Below are 26,102 nucleotides of genomic sequence, written 5' to 3'. Positions count from 1 at the left end.
GGTATAAAATGCTGAGCCAGCCCAACTAAACACGTAATTACCATACACTTGTCTGAATTACAGCTTTATGTGTACGTGTTATTTCCATTACTACAGACTGCCTTAGAGCACTAAAACAATTCCACAATGCACCTTCTCTGCTCCAAAACTCAGGTTTCTTTGTGCAACAAAATGTGTTAAAATTTACTAAAGTATGCTGTTTTCACATGTTTATTCATTGTAAAAAATTTTTTGAGAACTTTTACTGCCAAATATTATATTAGTGGAAAAACAGAACTTGGCTGTCTCTCTAATAGAACCGTAAATTGATCTTAGAGCGCATGTAAGAGGTTATAAGACCTTACTTACTATTTAACTTCCATGTAATTTGTCCAGAAAGCAGACATCCCAGGTCCACCAGAATAGTTTTCTATGCTATCTACTGACTTTATTGTCATTTCTGTTTTTGAAGAAAGGTTCCTCACCTATGAGAGTGCTAAGGATCCTTACTATTGTATTACCTTCATGTATATTTTTTAAAATTTTTAATTGTAGTAAAATACACAGAACACAAATTTACCACCCTAACCAGTTTTAAGTGCATACTTCAGTGGTATTAAGTACATTCATACTGTTGTACAACTATCACCACCTGTACAACTCTTCACCTTGTAAAACTGGAACATTAAATGTTAAACAGTTCTCCCCACTCCCCTTTCCCTCGTCCCTAGACATCACTGTTCTACTTTCTGTCTCTATGATTTCGAGTACTCTTAAGTATGTCATACACATGGAATCATATTCAGTTTTTTGTGACTGGCTTATTTCACTGAACATAATGTTCTCATGGTCAATCCACTGTAGCATATGTCAGAATTCCTTTCCTTTTATAAGGATGACTGATATGGAGAGTTACTTCTGTCACTTTGCTATTTGTTTTCTATATGCCCTGTGGTTCTTTTGTCCCTATTTCCTGCATTACTGTCTTCTTTGTGCTTAGTTGATTTTTGTGTTGTGAAACATTTACATTCATCGCTCATTTACTTTTTAAAAAAAATTTATTGATTTATCTTTGGCTGTGTTGGGTCTTCGTTGCTGTGCACTGGCTTTCTCTAGTTGTGGCAAGCAGGAGTTACTCTTCATTGCGGTGCACAGGCTTCTCATTGCAGCGGCTTCTCTTGTTCCAGAGCACGGAGCTCTAGGCATGCGGGCTTCAGTAGTTGTGGTGCGCGGGCTCAGTAGTTGTGGCTTGCGGGCTCTAGAGCACAGGCTCAGTAGTTGTGGCACACGGGCTTAGGTGCTACGCAGCATGTGGGATCTTCCTGGCTCAGGGCTCGAACCCATGTCCCCTGCACAGCTGGCAGATTCTTAACCATGGTGCCACCAGGAAAGCCCCTCTCATTTAATTTTATATATTGGGTTGGCCAAAAGGTTCGTTCGTTTTTTTCCACAAGATGGCTCTAGTAGCACTTAGCTGTCTAACTTCATTTGAAACAGTTCTGTTAGATTGTATGTGACAGCTGTCATATCAGCGTGCATTTGAAAAAAACACATCAGGGACTTCCCTGGTGGCGCAGTGGTTAAGAATCCGCCTGCAATGCAGGGGACACGGGTTCGATCTCTCGTCTGGGAAGATCCCACACACCTTGGAGCAACTAAGCCCGCACACCACAACTACTGAGCTTGCGCTCTAGAGCCCATGAGCCACAACTACTGAGCCCGCATGCTGCAACTAGTGAAGCCTGTGCACCTAGACCCCATGCTCTGCAACAAGAAGCCATTGCAATGAGAAGCCTGAGCACCACAACAAAGAGTAGACCCCTGCTCACCACAACTAGAGAAAGCCCGTGCGCAAGAACGAAGACCCAAGACCCAACGCAGCCAAAAAAATAATAATAATAATAAAAAATAAAAATTAAAAAAGACATGAAAATTGAATTTTTGTGTAGCCATTTTACTATTGAAAATGGAAGAGAAAAAGCAACATTTTCGGCATATTATGTTTTATTATTTCAGGAAGGTAAAAACACAACCGAAATGCAAAAATACATTTGTGCAGTGTATGGAGAAGGTGCTGTGACATGTCAAAAGCAGTTTGCACAGTTTCATGATGGAGATTTCTCGCTGGACGATGTTCCACTGTCGGGTAGACCATATGAAGTTGACAGTGATCAAATCGAGACGTTAATTGAGAACAATGAACATTACACCACGTGGGAGGTAGCTGACATACTGAGAATATTCAAATCAAGTGCTGAAAATCATTCGCACCAGCTTGGTTATGTGAAACGCTTTGATGTTTGGGTTCCACGTAAGTTAAGCGAAAAAACCTTCTTAACTGTATTTCCGCAGGCGATTCTCCACTACTTAAACGTAATGAAAACGTTCCGTTTTTTAAAACAAATTGTGACAGGCAATGAAAAGAGGATACTGTACAATAATGTGGAACAGAAGAGATAGTGGGGCAAACGAAATAAACCACCACCAACCACACCAAAGGCTCTTCATCCAAAGAAGGTGATGTTGTGTATATGGTGGGATTGGAAGGGAGTCCTCTATTATGAGCTCCTTCCAAAAAAAACAAACGATTAATTCCAACAAGTCCTGCTCTCATTTAGACCAACTGAAAGCAGCACTTGACGAAAGGAGTCCAGAATTAGTCGAGAGAAAACGTATAATCTTCCATCAGGATAACGCAAGACTACATGTTTCTTTGATGACCAGGCAAAAACTGTACAGCTTGGCTGGGAAGTTCTGATTCATCCGCTGTATTCACCAGACATTGCACCTGCGGATTTCCATTTATTTTGGTCTTTACAAAATTCTCTTAATGAAAAAATTTCAATTCCCTGGAAGAGTAAAAGGCACCTGGAACAGTTCTTTGCTCAAAAAGATAAAAAGTTTTGGGAAGATGGAATTATGAAGTTGCCTGAAAAATGGCAGAAGGTAGTGGAACAAAATGGTGTATACATTATTCAATAAAGTTCTTGGTGAAAATGAAAAATGGGTCTTTTATTTTTACTTAAAAACTGAAGGCACTTTTTAGTCAACCCAAAAAGTGTATACCTATTTTCTCTGTGTTAACAAGGGGATTACTTTCGATCCCATAAAATTACAATACTCTAATTTGGACTTGTACCAGCTTAACTCCAATAACATATAAAAACTCTGCTCCTGGGCTTCCCTGGTGGCACAGTGGTTAAGAATCTGCCTGCCAATGCAGGGAACACGGGTTCGAGCCGTGGTCCGGGAAGATCTCACATGCTACGGAGCAACTAAGCCCGTGCACCACAACTACTGAATCTGCGCTCTAGAGCCCTCGAGCCACAACTACTGAGTCTGCGTGCTACAACTACTGAAGCCCGCGTGCCTAGAGGCCGCGCTCCGCAACAAGAGGAGCCACTGCAATGAGAAGCCCGCGCACTGCAAGGAAGAGTAGCCCCCCTTCGCCACAACTAGAAAGAGCCCGCGCGCAGCAATGAAGACCCAATGCAGCCAAAAATAAAAAAATAAATTAAAAACAAACCAAAAAACCCTCTGCTCCTTTACATCTCTGTCCTACTTCTTTCAGTTGCTGATGTCACCAAATTGCATCTTTGTATGATGACATCATTGTTTGTATGTTTCAAAACGTAAAATTAATAATTTTCTTAAAGTGCATTAGTCTCTTAAATCATGTAGAAAAACAAAATGGGGAGTTACAAACCAGTTACAGTAATACCAGCTTTTACACTAGTAATTGCTTTTTAAAAAATTTATTAGTCTCAAATCATGTAGAAAAAGGGGAGTCACAAACCACTGCTGTAACAATTCTGGCTTTTATAACTGCCCGTGTATTTACGTTTACTAAGCTCTCCATTTCTCCACGTGGCTTCAAGCCACTGTCTAGTGTCCCTTCCCTTCGTCTGCAAGACTCCACTTAGCACTTCTTTCGGTGCAACTCTAGTAGTAACAAATAGCTTCAGCTTTTGTTTATCTGGAAATGTCTCTCATTTCTGAAGGACAATTTTGCCAGATATAGGATTCCTGGTTGATAGCTGTTTTTCTTTTAGCACTTTGAATACATCAGCCCAGTGTTTTCTGGCCTGTAAAGTTTCCACTGAGAAATCTGCTGGAAATCTTACTGACGATTCCTTGTATGTGATGAGCCACTTCCCTCTTGCTGATTTCAAGACTCTCTGGCTTTCAACAGTTAGGTTATAGTGTGTCTGGGTGTGGGTCTCCTTGACTTCATCCTACTTGGAGTTCACTGAGTTTCTTGGATGTTTATATACATGTCTTTCATCAAATTCGGGAGGTTTTCAGCCATTAACTCTTCAAATTCGCTGTCCATCCCTCTCTCCCTCTTCTCCTTCCCAAGATGCACATGTTGGTCTGTGTGACAATGTCCCACAGGTCCCTTAAGCTCTGTTGATTTTTCTTGAATCTTTTATCTTTCTGTTACTCAGACTCAATAATTTCCATTGTCCTAGCTTCCAGTTCACTGAGTCTTCTTCAGCAAAGGTTCAAATCTGCCTTTGAATCTCTCTAATGAATTTTTCATTTTAGTTATTGGACTTTCTTTTTTAGTTTCTTTTTAGATTTTTCTGTCTCCTTATTGATATTTCTGTTTTGTTCGTATAGTTTTTTTGACTTTCTCCATGTCTTCTTTTAGCTTTGAGCCTCTTTAAGACAGTTGTTTTCAACCCGTTGTCTAGTATATCTGCCATCAGATATACTGCACCACCAGGGAAGCCCAATAATATTTTATGTATACAAACTTAACCTAGAAAATGCTGAGCACCTTTGTTGATTTGGTAAATCTTCCCATGCAGCTCTTATAAAAATGTTGAGCTAACTAATACATATGGTGAGAGGTAGCCTAGAATTTTTATTTTATTTTTTCTAAATTTAGGATCTAATCTTGGGAAGGAAAGATTACACAGTTGTCAGAGATATGGTCACTTGATTAAGAGATGGTTTGGGGTACCTGAGAAGTAATATTTGGTTACCTATTTAATCAAAGAGATAAAGTATTTTAAAATAAATACAGATGGAGAAGATTCTGGGAAGATAGTAGAGTAGGAAACACTAGGAATCTGTCTCCCTACCTGTACAACAATACAGTGGCAGAATCTATCTGATGTAACTATTTTGGGTCTCTGGAATCTCTTGAATCTTTGCAACTTCTGGGTGAAGGCTTGGATAGTAAATTGTGGTTAATTTCAGTCAATTTCACCTCTTAGTTATGTAGCAGGGGCTACTCATCCCCCACGTCCCAGCACTGAGACATCCAGCTGTGCATGCATCCCAGAAGCAGCTTGCGTGCACCTTGTGGGAACCAGGGTGGGCAAACAGGTCCCTGTCCTCCATGTATCAGAGATCTGTGCTCTGATTGTTGATGGCTACTTCAGATCTGGGGCCAAAGAGGAGGGCAGCCATTGTTATTGTTCCTCCCCACTTTGTTGCAAGCCTCTCTCCTTCTGGCTGAAGGGACTTCCAGAGGATTTAAAGGGCCAGAAGCTCTTTTCCCCCCTGCTACATTTCTCTCTTTTCACCTTTGGGGAGCCAGACGTTAAAAACTTAAGGCATTCAAAGCAACCACGGATCTGAGGGAAATTAAAAAGTCACCATGGTGGGGCTTCCCTGGTGGCGCAGTGGTTGAGAGTCCGCCTGCTGATGAAGGTGACGCAGGTTCATGCCCCGGTCCAGGAAGATCCCACATGTCGCGGAGCGGCTAGGCCCGTGAGCCATGGCCGCTGGGCCTGCGCATCCGGAGCCTGTGCTCCGCAACAGGAGAGGCCACAACAGTGAGAGGCCTGCGTACAGCAAAAAATATATATATATATTAATATAAATATTTCAGAAAGTGCATGCTTTATGGGAGGTCCCAGAGATTTGTCAATGACTTTGCTATCCATTTTTACTCTTAGGGAAAATATTCATCAAGCCCATAACAAATACCCCTATGGAGAACTGTATTCTATTATTGGTTACTATACGAAATTAACTACAGCCTTTCAGTCTCATTATCAAACAGGCCTTTGCTTCTTGATGACCAGAAGGCTCCTGGAAAGGACTGTACTAGGAACACTGAACTACCGACACCTCAGAAAACACACTCTTGAGTACAGGCTTCTGAGCTGACACTGCTGACATTGAACAATGGACTGAGCCAATATTCCTAAGGCTTTTTCAGTCCAGAAGCTGATATACATCATAAAAGCAGACTCACCCAAAACCCAGCATGATAAGAATTACTAGGACTGAATGAACTGAATTAAATGAAATTTAATTGTGTTTATTTGTTGGAATACAACTGGTATTATACATATATTTTTAATGTTCCATCCTTCTATACTTAATGAACATATGAAGTCCTTTTCTTTCTCTTCTTAAGCTATCTTTACTCTCAATTTAGTAAATTATGCTTTTCTAGACTGAAATATAACATCTTAAAATGATTATCTGCTTCTCACTGACCCGTTCAGAATTTAGAAATAGTTTTACTGAGTTTTACTTTTCAGGAATATTGTAATTTTCATTGGTTCAATAAGAATGTACACTCCTTTTTACCAGAATATAACTACACAAATCAATTGTGCAACCAAAGCCATACCTGGACTGTCTTATGTGAGGATGATTTTCATTCAATCAGTTATGACAAGCCTGCTGCCAACAAATACACACAGAGCCAATTCCTACATTGTGCCACCAGGGAACTGGCCTAGTGCCTGACTTACAAGGTCTCAGCATCACAGGTGGCAAGGTCATTTAGTAGTAGCCAAAAACCTTGGCAAATCTGAAAACTCTCAAGAAGAAAGAAAATCACCCAAATTTATATGTACTGCAGGTGAAATTTGGTGAAAAATGTACTGGGCTTGGTTTCCTGGCCTTGGGATAGAAGAACAAATAATATTTTAAAAAATCCAATCTAAGATTCCTTATGAAAACTTCTGGACAGAAATCAATTCTGTGGCCTTAGTACCTGCATAGTTGCTCATTTCTATAAGGCTCTGGATTTTCAGAGCAAACTCAAGGAAGTCTATATGCCTAATTAACACTCTGACTGCACCTAAATATTAGGGCCAACCCTACGAGACTAGACTTTCTTTTAAAAGAACAAACATTTGGAAATTATCAGGAGACGAGACTATCAGAAAATTTATCCAACACTTAGAAATAAGCCAAAAATAGTCAGTGGCACATCTTTTTAATATCTACATGGAGAAAGGCCATCCAAGGATTGTTCAGCAGAATGTACTTACTTCATATCACTGTTTACTACTGATGAAAAGTCACAGACTTAGTCAACTTGCTTCCTAACTTGACGAGGCTTTTTTCTAGTAAAGATGCAAACAAGGAAGTATCACTGAAGAGAATGGCTTGAGCGGCTGGAGAATTTCCTTGTCTCACACGTCTCTGCTCCCACTTCCATTCTAGAGATGGAACAAAACCATCTCAGACTGATTTCAACCTACAGCCTACAGCAAAAATGGCCTCTGGGGCTTCCCTGGTGACGCAGTGGTTGAGAGTATGCCTGCCGATGCAGGGGACACGGGTTCGTGCCCCGGTCCGGGAAGATCCCACATGCTGCAGAGCGGCTAGGCCCATGAGCCATGGCCACTGAGCCTGTGCGTCCGGAGCCTGTGCTCCACAGCAGGAGAGGCCCGTGTACAGCAAAAAAAAAAAAAAAAAAAAAAAAATATGGCCTCTGACCTCTGTTTTCCTGCTTCAAAGCCCAGAGAGTAGCAGGTTGTTTTTGTGTAAATAATTACCATTTTAAGTAGGCTAACAAAACTTGTCATTTTGAAGGGTAGGAAAAAATGCTATTAACTTAAAAGAAAGACTTGCCAAATTTTTATTGTTTATATGGAATAATCTCAGAATGGATGAAAAAACTAGAGTAAATCTCCATAATTTCTAGGATTACAAGAAAGATATATGTACAAACACACACACATATATATCATTACGTACTAAGAATATTTATCTAACAGAAAAACCAAATCCATAGGGCTTCCCTGGTGGCGCAGTGGTTAAGAATCCACCTGCCAATGCAGGGGACACAGGTTCGAGCCCTGGTCCGGGAAGATCCCACATGCCGTGGAGCAACTAAGCCCGTGCACCACCACTACTGAGCCTGTGCTCTAGAGCCGGCGAGTCACAACTACTGAGCCCACATGCCACAACTACTGAAGCCCACGCACCTAAAGCCTGTGCTCCGCAACAAGAGAAGCCACAGCAATGAGAAGCCTGCGCACCACAACGAAGAGTAGCCCCCGCTCGCCGCAACTAGAGAAAGCCCGCATGCAGCAACAAAGACCAAAAATAAATAAATAAATAAATAAATTAAAAAAACAAAACTAAACTAAATCCATAGATTATCAATGTACTTTACAGTATAATGTTATGGAATTTAACAGCAAGCATTTTAAAGTCCAAAAGAGACAAAAGAATAAAAATAAGCACAAGCAATGAATATATCAGATAAAACTGTAATAAAAAAATAGCACCTTGTACACAAACAAACCTTTACCACAACAGTACCGTTGGCTACCTGGTAGGAATATCCCTACTACCGAATAAGGATTAAAGTCACAAGGCAGTTAAGTAACTTGTAAACATAATTACCAAGCTGATAAACAGGACAAGCACTCAAACCCAAGTCTTCTCACTCCAAGTTCTGTGCTCTGCCTAGTAGGCTTAACTGTGGAACATGAGGTAAGGAAAGCTTGAGGAGTACTATACTACCCTACTTGAGAGTACTTTTAACTCAAGCTCTCATCCTACCATATCTCCAAGTTGCTGCCAAGACCCTCAAAGCCCCCATCTGTATGACGGTATCAATCAGCTGCTGAATTGTGCCAAGGCGGTGCTACCACAGACGCAGCCTTCCTCAGTACCTTGACATAAGCAGACTGGGGCCTCCGCTCTATAGTAAATTACAACCTGCTCGGAGAAACAACTCTAAGGTGACATTATTCAGAGTACATTAACAAGGGTGCACGATGCACTAAAGGTGAGTGTAGACTGGGAGGAATCCCATGGGCTATTAGGTCGGAGCTAGAAACAACAGATGTACAGACAGCAAAGCGGATGGATCAGAAACAGTCCTTAGGGGAAAAGTAAAACTGAATGAGATATGATACAACAGGTACACCTTTAAAAATACATGTATACAAAACAATGATGGCTATTTTGCAGACATAGACAGAGATATTGATTAAAGACACTGGAAGGGCTGCCTAAGGATAGAGGGGAGTGGAACAGAAATGAGTAGGAAGTGAAAAGAAACAAAGCAAGGGCTTTACTGGAATGAAATATAATGCACCTTTTAATTTTTATTTATTTATTTTGTGGTATGCGGGCCTCTCACTGTTGTGGCCCCTCCCGTTGCGCAGCACAGGCTCCAGACGCGCAGGCTCAGCGGCCATGGCTCACGGGCCCAGCCGCTCCGCGGCATGTGGGATCTTCCCGGACCGGGGCACGAACCCGTGTCCCCTGCATCGGCAGGCGGACTCCCAACCACTGCACCACCAGGGAATCCCCAATGCACCTTTTAAAACTAATGCAACTGATCTTGGGACTTCCCTGGCAGTCCAGTGGTTAGGACTCCGAGCTTCCACTGCAGGGGGGCACGGGTTTGATCCCTGGCTGGGGAACGAAAATCCCGCGTACGGCCTGGCCAAAAAAACAAAACGAAGCAAAACAAAACCTTATACAACTGATCTATATGGACCGACATGTCAATGTAATCAAGATAATTTTTAAGCGACAAAAGCAAGACAGAGCATGGTATGTATACTCTCCCATTTCTGAATACGCATGCCTCAGTGTATACACGTGTATGTTCAATATGAAAAAGAAAGCACACCAAACCAAAAGCAGTGGTAATCTCAGGGACAGAACGGCGGGGGAAGACGGCTGTCCATCTCCAAACCTCTGAATAATGTTACAATTTAAGTTTGTAAAAAGCACATTTTATAAACTCTGCTGTTAGATAGGGGTAGGTTCAAATACCAACTGTGATCTTGGGCAAGCTACTTAACCTTAGATTTCTTACCTATGAAATAGAGAAAACTACAGTACGCTCATTCACAGGGGGATTTAAGCATTAAAAGAGACAACAAATGCAACACCTCCTAGCACAGAGCTCCCTCCATTCTCCTACGTAAGAGCCTGCGATTAAACTTAAGGGTGGGTGATAAGGAGAGAGGCAGTAGGAATTCAGAGAAAGAAAAGATCATGGAAGATCAGAGTGCCTACGGAAAATCCAAAGAAGAGACTGGGACTTGAGCTGAGTTTTCTAAAAAATGGTAAAATATCAGTAACAGAGAGTCAGGGGTGCGGGGGAGAAGGTACTACCAAAATAAAATAAATAATCAGAATAAATACACAGGAAGAAGAATGAGAGGTATAGACCTGTGTCCTGGTGCCAACCACAAAATGAATGCGCGATAAATATCTGGTACCTCAATGAAAAAGGGTGCACACTAGGGAACAGGAAACACGACTGAGTACGTAGAATAGCTCATATTTTAGAGATCCGTGAAATCACAACAAAGACTGGATTTCACGCAGTTGCCGGGCAAGGCTTGTAGAGCTGGAGTTACCGGCAAAGCCACATTCTAAGATAAGGCGGCAGTAAGCCAACTGACAGCATACAGAGTAATCAATCAGCTACCCGCATAAAAATAGCTACACACACACACACACACACACACAGGACACGACGTATACGACACACACACAGCAGCATCGCCACAGACGGAAGCGAGATGGGACCTGAAATCGGGAGGCGGTCACGAGAGCTGGAGTAGGCGTCCAGTTAATACTCGTAGTACAAACAAACAAGCGCGGAATGAACTGTCAACAACACTTACGGAGTAAGAGCCAGTCTCCCACGTGCTAACTCACCTGGTCCTCTTGAAACAAAACGCCTTTCTGGGCGTTTATTCGTTTAAACAGATCCCCTCCTTCACAGTAATCCATCACGATGTAGAGAGAGCCATTTTCTAAAAAATATAAACGTTACAGTCCATGTTTTAAAATATACATCAAAAGCATAGCTACATTAAAGGTACCTAAAGGTTTACTAAAAAGCAGCAATTAATTAAATACGTTCCACTAAACTAAAAACAGAACCACAGCCAGAAGAACTGAAGTGCAAAGTCAAGGTTTACTGGTCGTACAGACTGTGTGGTAACTTGGGTTAACAGGCAACTCCATCATTAATGACTTTTCTGCCAAGAATACACCATCCCGTTATCCACACTGACAAACATCTCTGCAATATGGACAAAATGCAGACAGATATAGTTGATTTCATTTAATAGATATATTTCCTTAAACGTCAGCTATAAAAATCACATTTTTCCACTCATTTGTCAGAGATGGGTAACCTTGGTTTTTAGCTGACCATTACTTTCCAGCTTTATTTCATCCACTTAATTACCTGTTAAACAAACACAATAACAGATGCTGCAATGAACTGTCAGGACTCAACAGTGAGATGGTCTCTGCTCTCCTGGAGCTCTCTTTGTAGTGATATATAATCTGTGAACGAACATGAAGATGGGGCACTTCCCTAATCACCTGTATGCCTCAGTCCACAGGATAAAAGACTTCCATGACCCTTCCTGTGGTAGACAGGATGAGAAGAACACTTCCAATCCTTCTCTCCACACTCACTCTTCCATAGGACTAAGACCACACCACTTCTTCCCAGGTAAGGAAGAGCGGCCAATATCACCTATTCCAGCTCAAGGAACAGCCTTCCCAGAGTTCACTTCTCTCGCTGCCTTGTGCTGATGGCCTTGCTCCCGGCACCTTGGGTGGTGGTCTTGTTACTCTCAATGCTCACGTTCACCTGGTATACACTGCTTCCAGTGTGCCCAGGGTTGGGAACCTACATGAATGAGCTGATTAAGAATCTGTATAACTCTTTACAATTGATACGAAAAGATCATCCAAATATACATGAGAGAAATCACTGTGCGAAAAAAAACCCCAGAAAACCGTACAATCTACTACTTATGAAAAATAAGTATAGAATGTCACCATTTACATAGCATGAGAAACAAAAAGCAAAAATAAAAAAGGACCGTGTGCTATGATTTATGTATGCTTATTAATGCTTAGAACATTTCTGGAGGGAAACTCAAGATAGTGGTAGAACAGTGGGTACCTCCAGGAGGGAAAAACAGGTGACTCAAAAATAGAAACAGAAGGCAAATTTCTTACTGTTATGTAACCTTTGAATTCTGTACCATCTGCATGTAGCAAAAATTAAATAAAACCATTACAAGATTTTTTTTAAAAGGTGTGTGTGTCTGTGTGTGAGAGACACAGACAGACACAGAGACAGGAAGACAGAGAAGGTTAAACAGGACCTGAGAAAGGAAATGGAGAAGCAATCCTGAAGGAAAATATCTGAGCTCTGTTATATTTTTTGCTGTTTAAACATTTATCTTTTATTTTGGGATAAGTACTAGTTAAAATGTAAGGTTAAAAGAAAAGTCTTTTCTGCATGAAGGAAATACTAATCTGTTTCGTATTCCTTCAATCATTCAAGCATCTGAGTGCCAACTATGTTCCAGGCACTTTGCACAAGATGCCAGGGATACAGAAATATAAGACACCACCCCTATCACCAATGGGCTCACACAGTACTAAAGAAACACCCTCCAAAAAAACCCAACATAATGACCACCTAGAAACTGCTTGAAATTGAGGCAAAAAGACAAGTGACAAGGCAAGTGACAAAGCCTCAAGGCATGTTAGAAAACGACCGAGAGTTTAAGAGAGGACACGAACCATGACCTCTCAGCGAAGCACGCACTGCTGGCAGGCTAACCCTGTAATTCTAACGCTTTTCTCCCTTCATCGCCTCTCACTTGAGAAGCTGAAAAAAACCCCCAGATTCCCTAATTCCCAGTCTCCCCTACAGTTAGAGGTGGTCACTGACCCCATATCGGTCACTAAGATCTAAGAGGAAATCTCAACAGTGGCTTCTGAGAAAGCACTGGCTCGTCTGGTCACAGGAACAGACAAGAGCAAGCTGCTGGTGCTGCCCTTGACCCTTCTTTTGGCGTCTTTTGGATGCAGGCGATGCCTGGAGTTGCAAAGCGTCTTCTCAGGACAAGGAGACAGCATTAGGCTTAAAAACGTGCCTATTAAGGATGTCAGAGTAGAAATCAGACAGGGCCTAAGCTGCCATATACACCCTATACACAGGACAGCTCATCTTTAAGACTTCCTGTTACATGACATCATTAAATATCTTTCTCACTTAAGCCAATACTGGCCAGATTTTCTGTTACCTGCAGCAAAAAGCAATGCAAACTTAGCCTCAAAGAAAAGCTTTCTTCAAGTACATAGAGAAGTTAGATTTGGGCAACACCAATGGGGAACAAGGTGGATGCCAACACAAGCTCCATAATTGAGTCTGAAAAGCTTCCATTAAAGATACAAAAACTACTTCTGCAACAGTAAGAAGTAAAACAAACTTATGAGGTTAAAAAAACACAGACTGTAGGAAAATACAAACAAAAGAATGAAAGCAATTAGAAGGTGATAGCTAGAGACAACTAAAAACAGAGAGCAATATATGAATAACAGTAGAGAAAACAAAACTGTATAACACAGATACCCCTATATACAGTGACACAACACTTTCTCAATGATAAGATCAAATTTTTAAAATTTTTAAAATGTTAGGAATATAGACAAAAATGTCTAATTATAATATTTAATATTATCTAATTATACATTTATATACCTGGAAATACTGTTTTCTCCCCACTCTCCAGTTTTATAAAACAATTGTATCCAAATTTTTCACATCTGTCATCAATATAAATGTCTTTTATTGATTCACCTATGTTTTCCCGATACACATGATCTTCATTTCCTTTTAAGTTAACTGAAAGAGAGCACTTTTAAAATCTGTTTATGTTGTCAGTGGAATTTTTTCTATGTCCTAATTCCCATACGCATAATATTGGGACTTAAAAAAAATCATCCTAGAGAGTTCATATGCATGATTGTCACAACATAACCATACTGCCTTTTAAGTGACTTTAGAAGACTTACAACAGTATCTAATATCTGCAATTATGACATCAGTATTAAATTTCTTTGATGCCTCTTTTTAAAACTGATTCTGCCTGAGGACCTCTATAAGCACTCAAAACTAACTCAGGGAAGTTTTCTTCCCCAAAACCACTTTGTTATTTAATGTATTTTAAAATTTGAGAGCACATCCCGTAATACAAGAGACTTTGTAAGAAAGAATTCATCTGTATGCTAAGACAACTTTATGACAAACAAATTTTTGAATATTTTTCCTTATTTTAAGGTATATATGGATTTTTTTTAAATAGTGAAATGAAAACTTTCCTGAAACAAAGAAAAACCAGAATCTGCAGGCAGAAAGGGTACAAAATGTTCCAAGAGAGACAGAATCAGAATTATTAATACTAAGCCATGTTCTGGTGAATTTCAATTCTAAAGAAAGAATCCTTCAAGCATCGAGGAACGATAAAGTAAATTACCTTCAAGAGGAAAAGCTTTATGCTCACCTCAAACTTTTCTACAGAAACATTCAATTCCAGAAGACATAATGTGATTGTAAGAGAAAAGGGGTCATCAAGGATACTTATTCACTTATAAAAGCATCAGTTAGACACTCTCAGAAATGCAAACAGTAACTGCATTGAGGGAATACAGCATCCATAAGCTCGTCATGAAAAAAAATTGATGAAATCCAGAAAAGTTGGAGATAAATTCAAGTATCTCTGGAAAGGGGTATCTAAGTTATAAAAGAACTAACAATAAGAATTGAATCTGGGGCTTCCCTGGTGGCGCAGTGGTTGGGAGTCTGCCTGCTAATGCAGGGGACACGGGTTCGGGCCCTGGTCTGGGAGGATCCCACATGCCGCGGAGCGACTGGGCCCGTGAGCCACGGCTACTGAGCCTGCGCGTCTGGAGCCTGTGCTCCTGCAGCGGGAGAGGCCGCAATAGTGAGAGGCCTGCGCACCGCGATGAAGAGTGGCCCCCACTTGCCACAACTGGAGAAAGCCCTCGCACAGAAACGAAGACCCAACGCAGCAAAAAAAAATAAATTAATTAATTAATAAAAAACTCCTACCAACAACATCTTCTTAAAAAAAAAAAAATAGTTTAAAAAAAAAGAATTGAATCTGTCTAAATATAGAACCAAGGCCAAACAACTCTAAGAATTATAATTTCAGAACAAAAGATAATTATTAAGTATTTTTACCCTGTCAAGATGAACAAAAATCAGTGGGGAGGAACTGTAAAGATACTAATTTCCTCACCTTTCATGGCAGACATTCAAAATAACATCAAAATTTTCACTTTTTTAACCAACTTGCTTATTTTTAAAAATTGAGAGATTTAAAATGTTCACATATGTAAGTTATTTTTAATCATTTTACAGAAAAATTAAGTATTTGTGTTTCAGAGCTCCCAAAAGCTCTATGAGAAACTAAGAGGTCCAAAGAGCTACATGATTAAAATGAGAAGATGGCTCAGGTGAGGCAGAAACAGGGACCAAATTCTATACCAAATATATAGAATCACCAGACGAAACTACATCTTATAAATCTGAGAATGAACTTATAGGCCAGGGTTGGAGAGCTTGTGAGAAAAAGGAACTCTCATGCCCTTTAGTCTAAGAACTCCACTCCTAAAACACTGCCACAGTACACAGACACCTGTACAAGGACGTCCCGTGCAACACTACCTGTAACAGTGAAACACTAAATACAACCTAAGTATCCATAACAGAAAAGAGGCTAAACAAATTGTGATACAGCCATAAAGGGCATCCGATGGGAAACACTGCAGATGTTACAAGAAAGTTGTAAAGAATGGGGTGCATCAATACACAGTGACATGGAAAGATACCCATGAGAGACAAAGTGAAAAGAACTAGATGCAGACACACACAGATACGATCCCACTTGTTTTTAAACGTCAAAGGCTACACACATATGCTTGTTCCACACAGTCACAGAAAATACAGTAAGGAATCAATGTGGAATTATTCACATTGCTTACGCCTCGGGAATGAGAATGAGTGGGAGGAACAGAGAGCTTGGGGTTCATGCATGTCTGCACTCCTGAATACGTTTACCATGAGCACTTACTCCTTTAAAACTAAACGCCAGTAACAATATAACCTTATTTAAAGAACGTGCTATATCCCTTTTGAATCATTCAGATGTTTCTAGGTGAAGCATTCAACATAAATACAAAATGTCTGATAGAATATGTGTTGACATACATTCAAACCTTTTACCTTGAAATAGTAAAATCTTCATGATGAAAGAAGAAAGAAACTAAAAGACAGATGCTAAGGGAAAGACAAATAAAGGAAATCAAGGTCCTGAGAAAGAAGAGATGGTTAACATTGTACTCTTTCACATGAGCTATAAAGCCTCATTTCACTGCCATCATAAAATAAATAAACTGAGTACTTTATGGCATAAAGTGTTAACGTTCCATATACTTTTTAAAAGTATGTTCTACTTTACTAGATATCAAGTTTATTTGGGAACAAGGATACTTTAATTCAGCTGCTGAAACTGGTATGTAATCAGAGCCTGAAATGGTCATTTAAACTATCTTTTACTTTCAATCTAGATTATCTTTCTATTTTGCAACTGACAGAGATTTATGATAATGGGAATGACTTCAATAAACCAACTTTTCCTGCCTTTAGAGAAGCTTTGTCTTATCTTAGTACCTGCATTACCAAATAGGATGGTAGATATTTCCAAAACAGCAACACTTTATAATATTTTAAGGATCTGAGAACACTCTCAAGCAGGATACTTTCTAAAATCAGAACATTTTCTCAGTGGCAGTGGTGGTAGCACTTAAAAGAAGTTTAGTTTAAAAAGGTGTAAATGACTGTTCCTCCTATGTCTAAAATGCATGTGTATTGAAGCAGAAATGATATACTTTTCTTCCTGAGAATAATTCACAAAAAGATCCTTAAAAGGGAAGTATACAACAGTTATCATAAGGCTTAGGAGTTCTTTTGAGCGCTCTTGCAAGATTTATCTGACCTTCAAATGATTCTCTATACTGGACAATATTTGGATGCTTCATGTCTGCCAGCACTGCAACTTCTCTCCTTGATTCTTCCCTTTCTTTACTGGACATCTTAAATAGAAGGAAAAAAGAAAATAGTAAATTAAGTAACTAAACAACATAATAGTCCATCAAAAAGAGAGTGGTTAAAAATAATGCTACCGGGACTTCCTTGTGGCGCAGTGGATAAGACTCTGTGCTCCCAATGCAGGGGGCCTGGGTTCAAACCCTGGTCAGGGAGCTAGATGCCACACGCATGCTGCAACTAAGGAGCCTGCAAGCCGCAAGGAGCCAGTAAGCCACAACTAAGGAGCCCGCCTGCCGCAACTAAGACCCGGCACAACCAAATAAATAAATAAATATTAAAAAAAAATTAATGCTACCAATGAAGCACAGCCCAAATACTAAAATATAGCTAGAAGATAAAAAGAATAAGTTGAAGGCACAAATATAACAAAAACATTTTAAGATGTTCAAACCAGATTAAGTCACAGAACAGTAGGTGAGGTATCTTTTTTAAACACATAAACATAACCACACATCACAGAAAAAAATCTGAAAGGATTTACAGACTCTTCTGAAATTAGTGGTTCTCTCTGTGATTACAGCAGTCTTTCACTTTAGGTCATGCATTGCCATATATTTTTTTATTCGCTCTTGTAACCAGACTTCTACTTGGATGACCAAACAAAAAATATACTTACGCTTGAGATGTTAATTTCTTTGATAACATACTGTCTGCCATCTTCTATAGATTTAACAAGAATGGCTTTTCCGAATGAACCTTCTCCAATCTTCTGTACTCTAATATACTTCTCCATGGTTCTTTTTCTAAGACATCTTAACAGATAGGCTAGATATTAAAAAAAAAAAAAAAAGAGTAACAGTTAATGGAAATAAAGCATGTCATCTATAACAATTATAATACTTAATTCAAATTATATTCCTCAGTGATTTGTTTACTAAAAAAAAGTTATATAAAATCTTTACTGAAGGTTAAATAAACTTTACCTCAATTTTAGTCATGCAACCTAGAGATAGCTAAAAAGAGAAAACCCTTGACATTTCAATCTTAGAAGAATACTTTGGAAAGTCAAATACTGTACATACTTAATGGAGGAAGAAGCAAACCTTTTCCTACATGAACTAATTAATTAGCAGCATTACTTTACTACCTGCAATAAGAATACAAGCTTAGCAAGACTATTTCCCAAAGTTATTTAACTAATCCTCTCTTATTAGACATTTAAGCTGTTTACAGTGTTTGCTATTATAAAAGAACTTCAGATTAAATTTCTGTACATAATTTTTATGTACTCATTATAAAGATTTCCATAGTACACACTGTGAGTTCAAAGAATATGCACATGTTAAAGCTTTCAAACACACTGCTTGTCTTACAGAAACACCTACTAGCTTGCTTGCATTCTGACCAGCAGTGAATAAAAGTGCCTGTTCCTACGCACTCTTTTAACAGTAGTTATTATTTATTAAAATCTTTCAGAGGCAATAAAGGGTAGTAGTCAAAGAGCACTAAAACCTTAGAGTCAGAGGGCCTGGGTTTAAATCCTGGCTTAGCACTTATTTGCTATTTGACCTTGGACAAGTTACTTATCTTTAAGTGGCACAGTTTGTTCATCTGGACAATGTGGCCAACAACAGGACCTGCTGACAGAGCTGCTGGGAGGATTCGTCAACTTCATTAACGTCTGGAGAACAGTGACCTACACACAGTGAGCACTGTGTCACAATCTGTCTTTACTGTTATTCATTATGTTGGATGGGGGAAGCAGTCTCTCACTTTGTTTTGTAAGTTCCTTTGCTCACCAATGAATCTGAAAAATTCTTCCACATTTCTGAACTGCTGCATTTCTTCTCTTTTGAACTATTCATTCAGGTTCTTTGTCCATTTTCTACTGGGATAGTCTTCTTTATTGTTTTTTAATTGATGTATAGTTGATTACAATACTGTGTAGATTTCAGGTGCACAACAAAGCATTCCAGATACATGTATACATATTTTCAGATTCTCTTCCATTATAGGTGTTTACAGGATTAGGAATATAGTTCCCTGTGCTATACAGTAGGTCCTTGTTGTTTATCTATTTTGTATACAGTAGCTTGTATCTGCTAATCCCAAACTCTTAATTTGTCCCTGCCACCCCTGTTTCCCCTTTGGTAACCACAATTTTGTTTTCTATGTCTGTGAGTCTATTTCTGTTTTGTCAGTAAGTTCATTTGTATCATTTTTTTAGATTCCACATAAGTGATATCTTATGATATTTGTCTCTGTCTTACTTCACTTAGTATGATAATCTCTAGGTCCATCCATGTTGCTGCAAATGGCATATTTCATTTTTTTATGGTTGAGTAATATATACAATTCCACTGTATATACGTACCACATCTTCTTTATCCATTCCTCTGTCGATGGACACTTAGGTTACTTCCATGTCTTGGCTATTACAAACAGTGCCGCTATAAACATTGCATCCTCTTTATACTTCCTAGCTGCTTGTTACAGTGATCTGCATTTCTATCAATAATCTTTCTTAACTCCTTCAGCACTTTTATTACCTCCTTTTCTAAATCAGGGTCTGGTAGACTGGAGAAGTCTGTTTCATTGTTTGTTCCTTCAGGGGATTTCTCTTGTTCTTTTACTTGGGAGTAGTTCCTCTGCTTTTTCATTTTAGTTAAATTTCTCTGACTCTAAGAATTTAAGAGAAACAGTTATCTATCGTGGTCTCACAGGGCTGTTTTTACGTGGGAGTGTCCCTGTGTAGACTGTGTGAGCCCAATTATTTTTGGTGCGAAGGCTGTTTTTAGTGTGGATGCTTGCCACGTCTTTCCTCAGGGTGTGCTGGCCCTTGTCCCCTTGATGAGGGGTGTGTCTGGTGTTGTGGTGACTAGAGCCTGCAGTGGATACTGCGTGGGGCCTCTTCTCTGCCCTGTAGTTGTCACAGCCCTGTCAGGGACAGGGTCTGCTCCTCAGCTGTCACAGTCGAAGCCCCCAGATCCAGTTCCGAGCTGCACTACGAGGAATGAGGGGCTGGAGCACCAGGAGCCAGCGTGTGCTCCCCCCCAGGAGCTCTCCACCAGGACATGCAACTCTGTGATGCCACCCGTGTGCACACGCACAGACTTCACTGTTAGTGAACCAGTGCTAGTGCTGCCCTCAGGGGCCACCTCAGGGCCACTGTGGACGTCCCTCAGGCATGCATGAGTTGTCCCAAAACCCACGCACCACCACGAGAGCCCGCCACAGCCACAGCCTGGGACCCACTGTGGGAGGACCGGTGACTGGCTCTGATTTCAGCCCCACCTCTGTGTGCACGCCCACAAACTGCACAAAGTCCACGGCAGCCAGAGCCATGCCTGCTGTGAGCATGCTGATAATGGGCTGTTAAGGCAGCCCACATCCCTCCCTTTACACACTGACAACAGGCTCCTACGGCGGGCCCACGCTCCTGCTGTGCGCACCCCCAGCTGTGTCCTGTGCCACACTCCAGGCCCCTCGGGCTGTCTCCATGCACCCAACCTGAGTCCCTCCCCGGGTCTGTCTGCTGAAGCCTGAGTTGCAGCACCCAGTTGCTTCACACACCAGCAGGTGCATCACAGGCTGGAAAGTGCAGCGGCATGGCCAAGACCATCTGTGCTGCACTCCCTCTACCCTGCAGGACAGCAGGCGGCTTCCACACTGTCCTCTCAAGCCTCTGAAGCTCCCTATCTGTCCCACCGAACCTTCCAGCCGGTAAAGGAGGTTCCCAGAGCGAGGGAGCATTTCCCCTTTCACAGCTCCCTTCCAGGGGGCAGGCCCCATCCCAATTCCTCATCTCCCTTTTCCCTTTGTCCTATTTAATTACTTGGGGATCTTTACTGCAGCTTTGGTTGTATGAGATTTTCTACCAGCTTTCAGTAGGTATTCCATGAGAATAGTTTCACATATAGACGTATTTTTAAAAATTTATTATTTAGTTTTGGCTGTGTTGGGTCTTTGTTGCTGCGTGCAGGCTTTCTCTAGTTGCAGCGAGCGGGGGCTACTCTCTCATTGTGGTGGCTTCTCGTTGCAGAGCACGGGCTCTAGGCGAGTGGGCTCAGTAGTTGTGGCTCGAGGGCTCTAGAGCACAGGCCCAGTAGTTGTGGTGCACGGGCTTAGTTGCTCCGCAGCATGTGGGATCTTCCCGGACCAGGGCTCAAACCCACGTCCCCTGCATTGGCAGGCGGATTCTTAACCTCTGTGCCACCAGGGAAGTCCCACAGATGTATTTCTGATGTACCTGTGAGAGGAGGTGAGTTCCACATCCCACCACTCCACCATGTTCAAGTTCATCTTCTTTTCATTAGTTTGTAGAAGCTTCTTTAATGACAATGTTAGCCCTTCTCCAGCATGAATTTTTTTTGCTTATATGCCATTTGTCTTCAATTTTATTGAAATACAAAAGTTTATTTTGATGTGAACAAATTTATTAATGTTTTCTTTATATTTCTGCCATCGGTATCACACTTAGAAACTTACTGTACCAAATACCGTAAGATACTTGATTACGGTTGTTAGCTTCAGCAAGAGTAACTTCAGTAGAGTGGTGGAGACAGAAGGGAGTACAACAGGTTAGGTAGGGAAAGCTTAAAGAAGTGAAGGGAAGGGGAGGAGGATAGATGGAGGGAGAGGAAGGGAGAGAAAACGTGTCCCAAAAGCAACCTCTAGCAGTGCCTATTGGCAAGATCACACATACTGTGAAGATACAGGAATTCACTTTGTTAATCTAAAAATAATAAATATTCAATTTAGGGGGGTGTGGCCAAGATGGCAGAGTAAGAAGATCCTGAGCTCACCTCCTCCCACAAACACACCAAAAGTACAACTACTTAAAGAGCAGCTACCTATAAGAACAACTGGAAGAACGGCAGAAAAGATTTTCTGCAACTGAAGATGCAAAGAAGGAACCACAATGGGATGGGTAGGAGTGGTGGAGACCTGGTATAGACAAGACGCACAGCCATGGGCAGGTGACCCACAAATAGGAGGATAATCACAAATGCAGAGGTTCTCCCTGAGAAGCAAGGGGTTCAAGCCCCACATGAGGCTCCCCAGCCCAGGGCTCCTGCACCAGGTTGATGAGCCCCCAGAATACCCGGCTTTGAAGGCCAGCAGAGCTTGCATACAAGAGAGCCAGAGCGCTGTAGGAAAAAAAGACTCTGCTTTTAGAGGGCGCACACAAAATCTCACCCACTCTGAGATACAGCTCTGAGAGGTAATAATTTGAAAGAAGCTTATATCAAACTCACCTGCTAATCTTGGAGAGCCCCCAGAGGCAGGAGGGCCAATGGGACTCCCCTGGGGATACAGACGCTCGCAGCAGTCACTTTTGGAAGTCTGTTATTCCACGAAGACACTGATGGTACAAAAGCCAGCTTGGAGTCCTCCCTCTAGCCTATTAGCAACAGGAGCTTACCCAACCACTAACCAGATGGCAACAGCCCTGGAGGCCACCCCCTGGGGACCTGTAGTCAGCTACGCTAGTACCCAGCCCCACCCACCAGTGGCAGCCACCACAGGAGGCAAGACCTGACAATCAACCAGGCCACAGGGCAGCCCCACCAAAAAAGAAGGGCCCACATAAGGGACACTCCTAGAGCACATAGCTCTTGTGACCAAAGAGGAGTGTGCCACTGGGCCCCATAGGACAACTCCTACACAAAGCCACTTGTCCAAGATTGGGAAACACAACCGACCTACCTAATTCATAGAAATAAAGACAGATAATTCAGTAAAATGAGGAGACAGAGGAATACATACCATCAGAAGAAACAAGACAAAACCCCAGAAGGACTAAGCAAAATGGAGATAAGCAATCTACCCAATAAAGAGTTCAAGGTCATGATCATACAGATGCTCAATAAATTCAGGAGAAAAATGGATGAACACTCTTAGAAGTGTGACAAGGAGTTAAAAAACACAAGGAAAAAACCCAACAAATATAAAAAATACAATCACTGAAATAAAAAATACACTAAAAGGAATAAACAGTAGATTAGACAATATAGAGGAACAGATCAACAAACTGGAAGACAGAGTAGTTGAAATCACCCAGCTGAATAGAAAAAAGAAAAAGTAGTTTTTAAAAATGAAGATAGTTTAAGAAACCGCTAAGACAACATCCAATGTTTAACATTAGCATTATAAGGGGTCCCAGGAGGAGAAGAGACAGAGAAAGGGGAAGAGAACTTATTTGAAGAAATAATAGCCAAACATTTCCCTAACCTAGGAAAGAAAACATATCCAGGTCCAAGAAGTACAGACAGTCCCCAACAAGATAAACCCAAAGAGGTCCACAGCAAGAAAAGTGAAAATGAAAATGGCAAAAATTAAAGATTAAGACAGAACCTTAAAAGCAGCAAAAGAAGGCTTCCCTGGTGGAGCAGTGGTTAACAGTCCACCCACCAATGCAGGGGACATGGGTTCGAGCCCTGGTCCGGGAGGATCCCACATGCCACAGAGTGACTGGGCCCATGCACCACAACTACTGAGCCTGCGCTCTAGAGCCCGCAAACCACAACTACTGAAGCTCGTGAACCTGGAGCCCATGCTCCATAACAGGAGAAGCCATCGCAAAGAGAGGTCCACACACTGCAAAGAAGAGTGGCCCCTGCTCGCCGCAACTAGAAAAAAACCCATGCACAGCAACGAAGACCCAACACAGCCAAAAATAAATAAATTTTTTTTTAAAAAAGCAGCAAAAGAAAAGCAACCAGCTATGGGACTTCCCTGGTTGTTCAGTGGTTAAGATTTCGTCTTCCAATGCAGAGGCTGCGGGTTCGATCCCTGGTCAGGGAGTTAAGATCCCACATGCCTCGCGGCCAAATAAACCAAAACATAAAACAGAAGCAGTGTTGTAACAAATTCAATAAAGACTTTAAAAAATGGTCCATATCAAAAAAATCTTAAAAAAAAAAAAGGCAACTAGTTATGTACAAGAGAACTTCCAAAAGATCATCAGCTGATCTTTGCAGGCCAGAAGGGAGTAGCAGAATACATTCAAAATGATGAAAGGAAAAACCCTATAACCCAAAATACTCTACCTGGCAAGGCTATCATTCAGATCTGAAGGAGAGATAAAAAGTTTTACAGAAAGGCAAAAGTGAAAAGAGTTCAGCACCACTAAACTGGCTTTACAAGAAATGTACAAAGACTTCTCTAAGTGGAAAAGAAAAGACCATAACTAGAAATATGAAAATTACAAAAGGAAAAACCTTATTGGTAAAGGCAAACATACTGTAAAAGTAGTAGATAAACCACTTATAAAGCTAGCAGGGGGCTTCCCTGGTGGCGCAGTGGCTGAGAGTCTGCCTGCCAATGCAGGGGACACGGGTTCAAGCCCTGGTCTGGGAAGATCCCACATGCCACGGAGCAACTAGGCCCGTGAGCCACAACTACTGAGCCTGCGCGTTTGGAGCCTGTGCTCCGCAACAAGAGAGGCCGTGACAGTGAGAGGCCCGCGCACCGCGATGAGGAGCGGCCCCTGCTTGCCGCAACTAGAGAAGGCCCTCGCACAGAAACGAAGAGCCAACACAGCCATAAATAAATAAATAAATAAATAAATAAAAGGGCAAAATTCCTTTAAAAAAAAAAGCTAGCAGGAAGGTTAAAAAAGAGAAGTTGTAAAATCATCGATATCCACAATAAGTAGTTAAGGGATACCTAAACAAAAAGATGCAAAAAAAAAAAAAAAAAAAAATGAAGACCAAAGCATTCAATTTGGGGGGTAGGGAGAAAAAACACAAAATTGTTAGAATGCATTAGGACTTAAGTGATCATCAACTTAAAATAATCATAGTACATACACACACACACATATATGTGTGTGTGCATATATATATGGGGGGGGAGGGAGGGCGAGAGAGAGAGAGAGAGACAGTGGGGAGAGAGGGTTAGGGAGGGAAGGGGGTTGTTATATATGAACTTCATGGTAACCACTAACCAAACATATAATAGATAGATATACAAAAAAGAGAAAGGCATCCAAACATAACACTAAAGATAGTCATCAAGGGAATTCCCTGGCAGTCCAGTGGTCAGGACTTGGCACCTTCACTGCCATGGGCCCAGGTTCGATCCCTGATCAGGGAAGTAAGATTGCACAAGGCACACTGCCCAGCCAAAAAAAAAAAAGATAGCCATCAAATCACAAGGGAAGAGAGCAAACAAAAAAAAAAGAACTTAAAAAAGAACGAGAAAACAATTAACAAAACAGCAATAAGTACACACCTATCAATAATTAATTTAAATGTAAATGGACTAAATGCTCCAATCAAAAGACACAGCATGTATGCTGCCTTACAAGAGACTCACTTCAGAGCTAAGACACACACAGACTGAAAGTGAGAGGACGAAAAAAGGTGTTCCATGCAAAGGGAAACGGAAAGAAAGCTGGGGTAGCTATACTTATAGTAGACAACAGACTCTAAAACAAAGACTGTAACAAGAGACAAAGAATAACAATAGACAACGATAAAGGGATCAATCTAACAAGAAGATATAACAATTGTCAATATATATGCACCCAACATAGGAGCACCTAAATACCTAAAGCAAATATTAACAAACATAAAGGAAGAAATTGACAGAAACACAGTAACAGTAGGCAAATTTAACACCCCACTTACATCAATGGACAGATTACCCAGACAGAAAATCAATAAGGAAACAATGGCCTTAAAAGACACATCAGATCACATGGACTTAAGCGATATATATAGAACGTTCTGTCCAAAAGCAGAACACACATTCTTCAAGCACACATGGAACATTCTCCAAGATACATCATATGCTAGGCCACAAAACAAGTCTCAATAAATTTAAGAAGAGTGAAATCATATCAAGCATCTTTTCTGATCACAACAGAGATTAGAAATCAATTACAAGAAAAAAACTGCAAAAAAATTAAAAATGCGGATATGTTACTAAACAACAAATACATCACTAAAGAAATTAAACATGAAATCAAAAAATACCTGGA

The 26,102-nt window shown here is 40.9% G+C and overlaps 1 protein-coding gene across 11 annotated transcripts in view; it reads right to left on the bottom strand.

Annotated features, from left to right (window-relative positions):
- Positions 1-26,102, bottom strand: part of NEK1 (NIMA related kinase 1) — a 204,507-nt gene that overhangs the window by 168,929 nt on the left and 9,476 nt on the right. For 10 of the 11 annotated variants that reach the window (XR_014294361.1, XM_082624999.1, XM_082624997.1 and 7 more), the window contains exons 2-4: positions 17,790-17,938; positions 17,061-17,157; positions 10,879-10,976 (exon numbers count right to left, since the gene is read on the bottom strand). Coding sequence is in view for 10 of the 11 variants with exons in the window: in XM_082624999.1 (XP_082481125.1) it covers positions 10,879-10,976; positions 17,061-17,157; positions 17,790-17,906 (312 nt within the window). In the remaining variant the exon portion in view is untranslated. Of the gene's footprint in view, positions 1-10,878; positions 10,977-17,060; positions 17,158-17,789; positions 17,939-22,371; positions 22,479-26,102 lie in introns of all 11 variants that reach the window. The other variant, XM_082625000.1, reaches the window with a different exon arrangement.

Source organism: Mesoplodon mirus, assembly GCF_964341445.2.
Source record: "Mesoplodon mirus genome assembly, chromosome: 1".
NCBI classification, from domain to species: domain Eukaryota; kingdom Metazoa; phylum Chordata; class Mammalia; order Artiodactyla; family Ziphiidae; genus Mesoplodon; species Mesoplodon mirus.
This window is presented reverse-complemented; position numbering and strand designations above follow the sequence as displayed.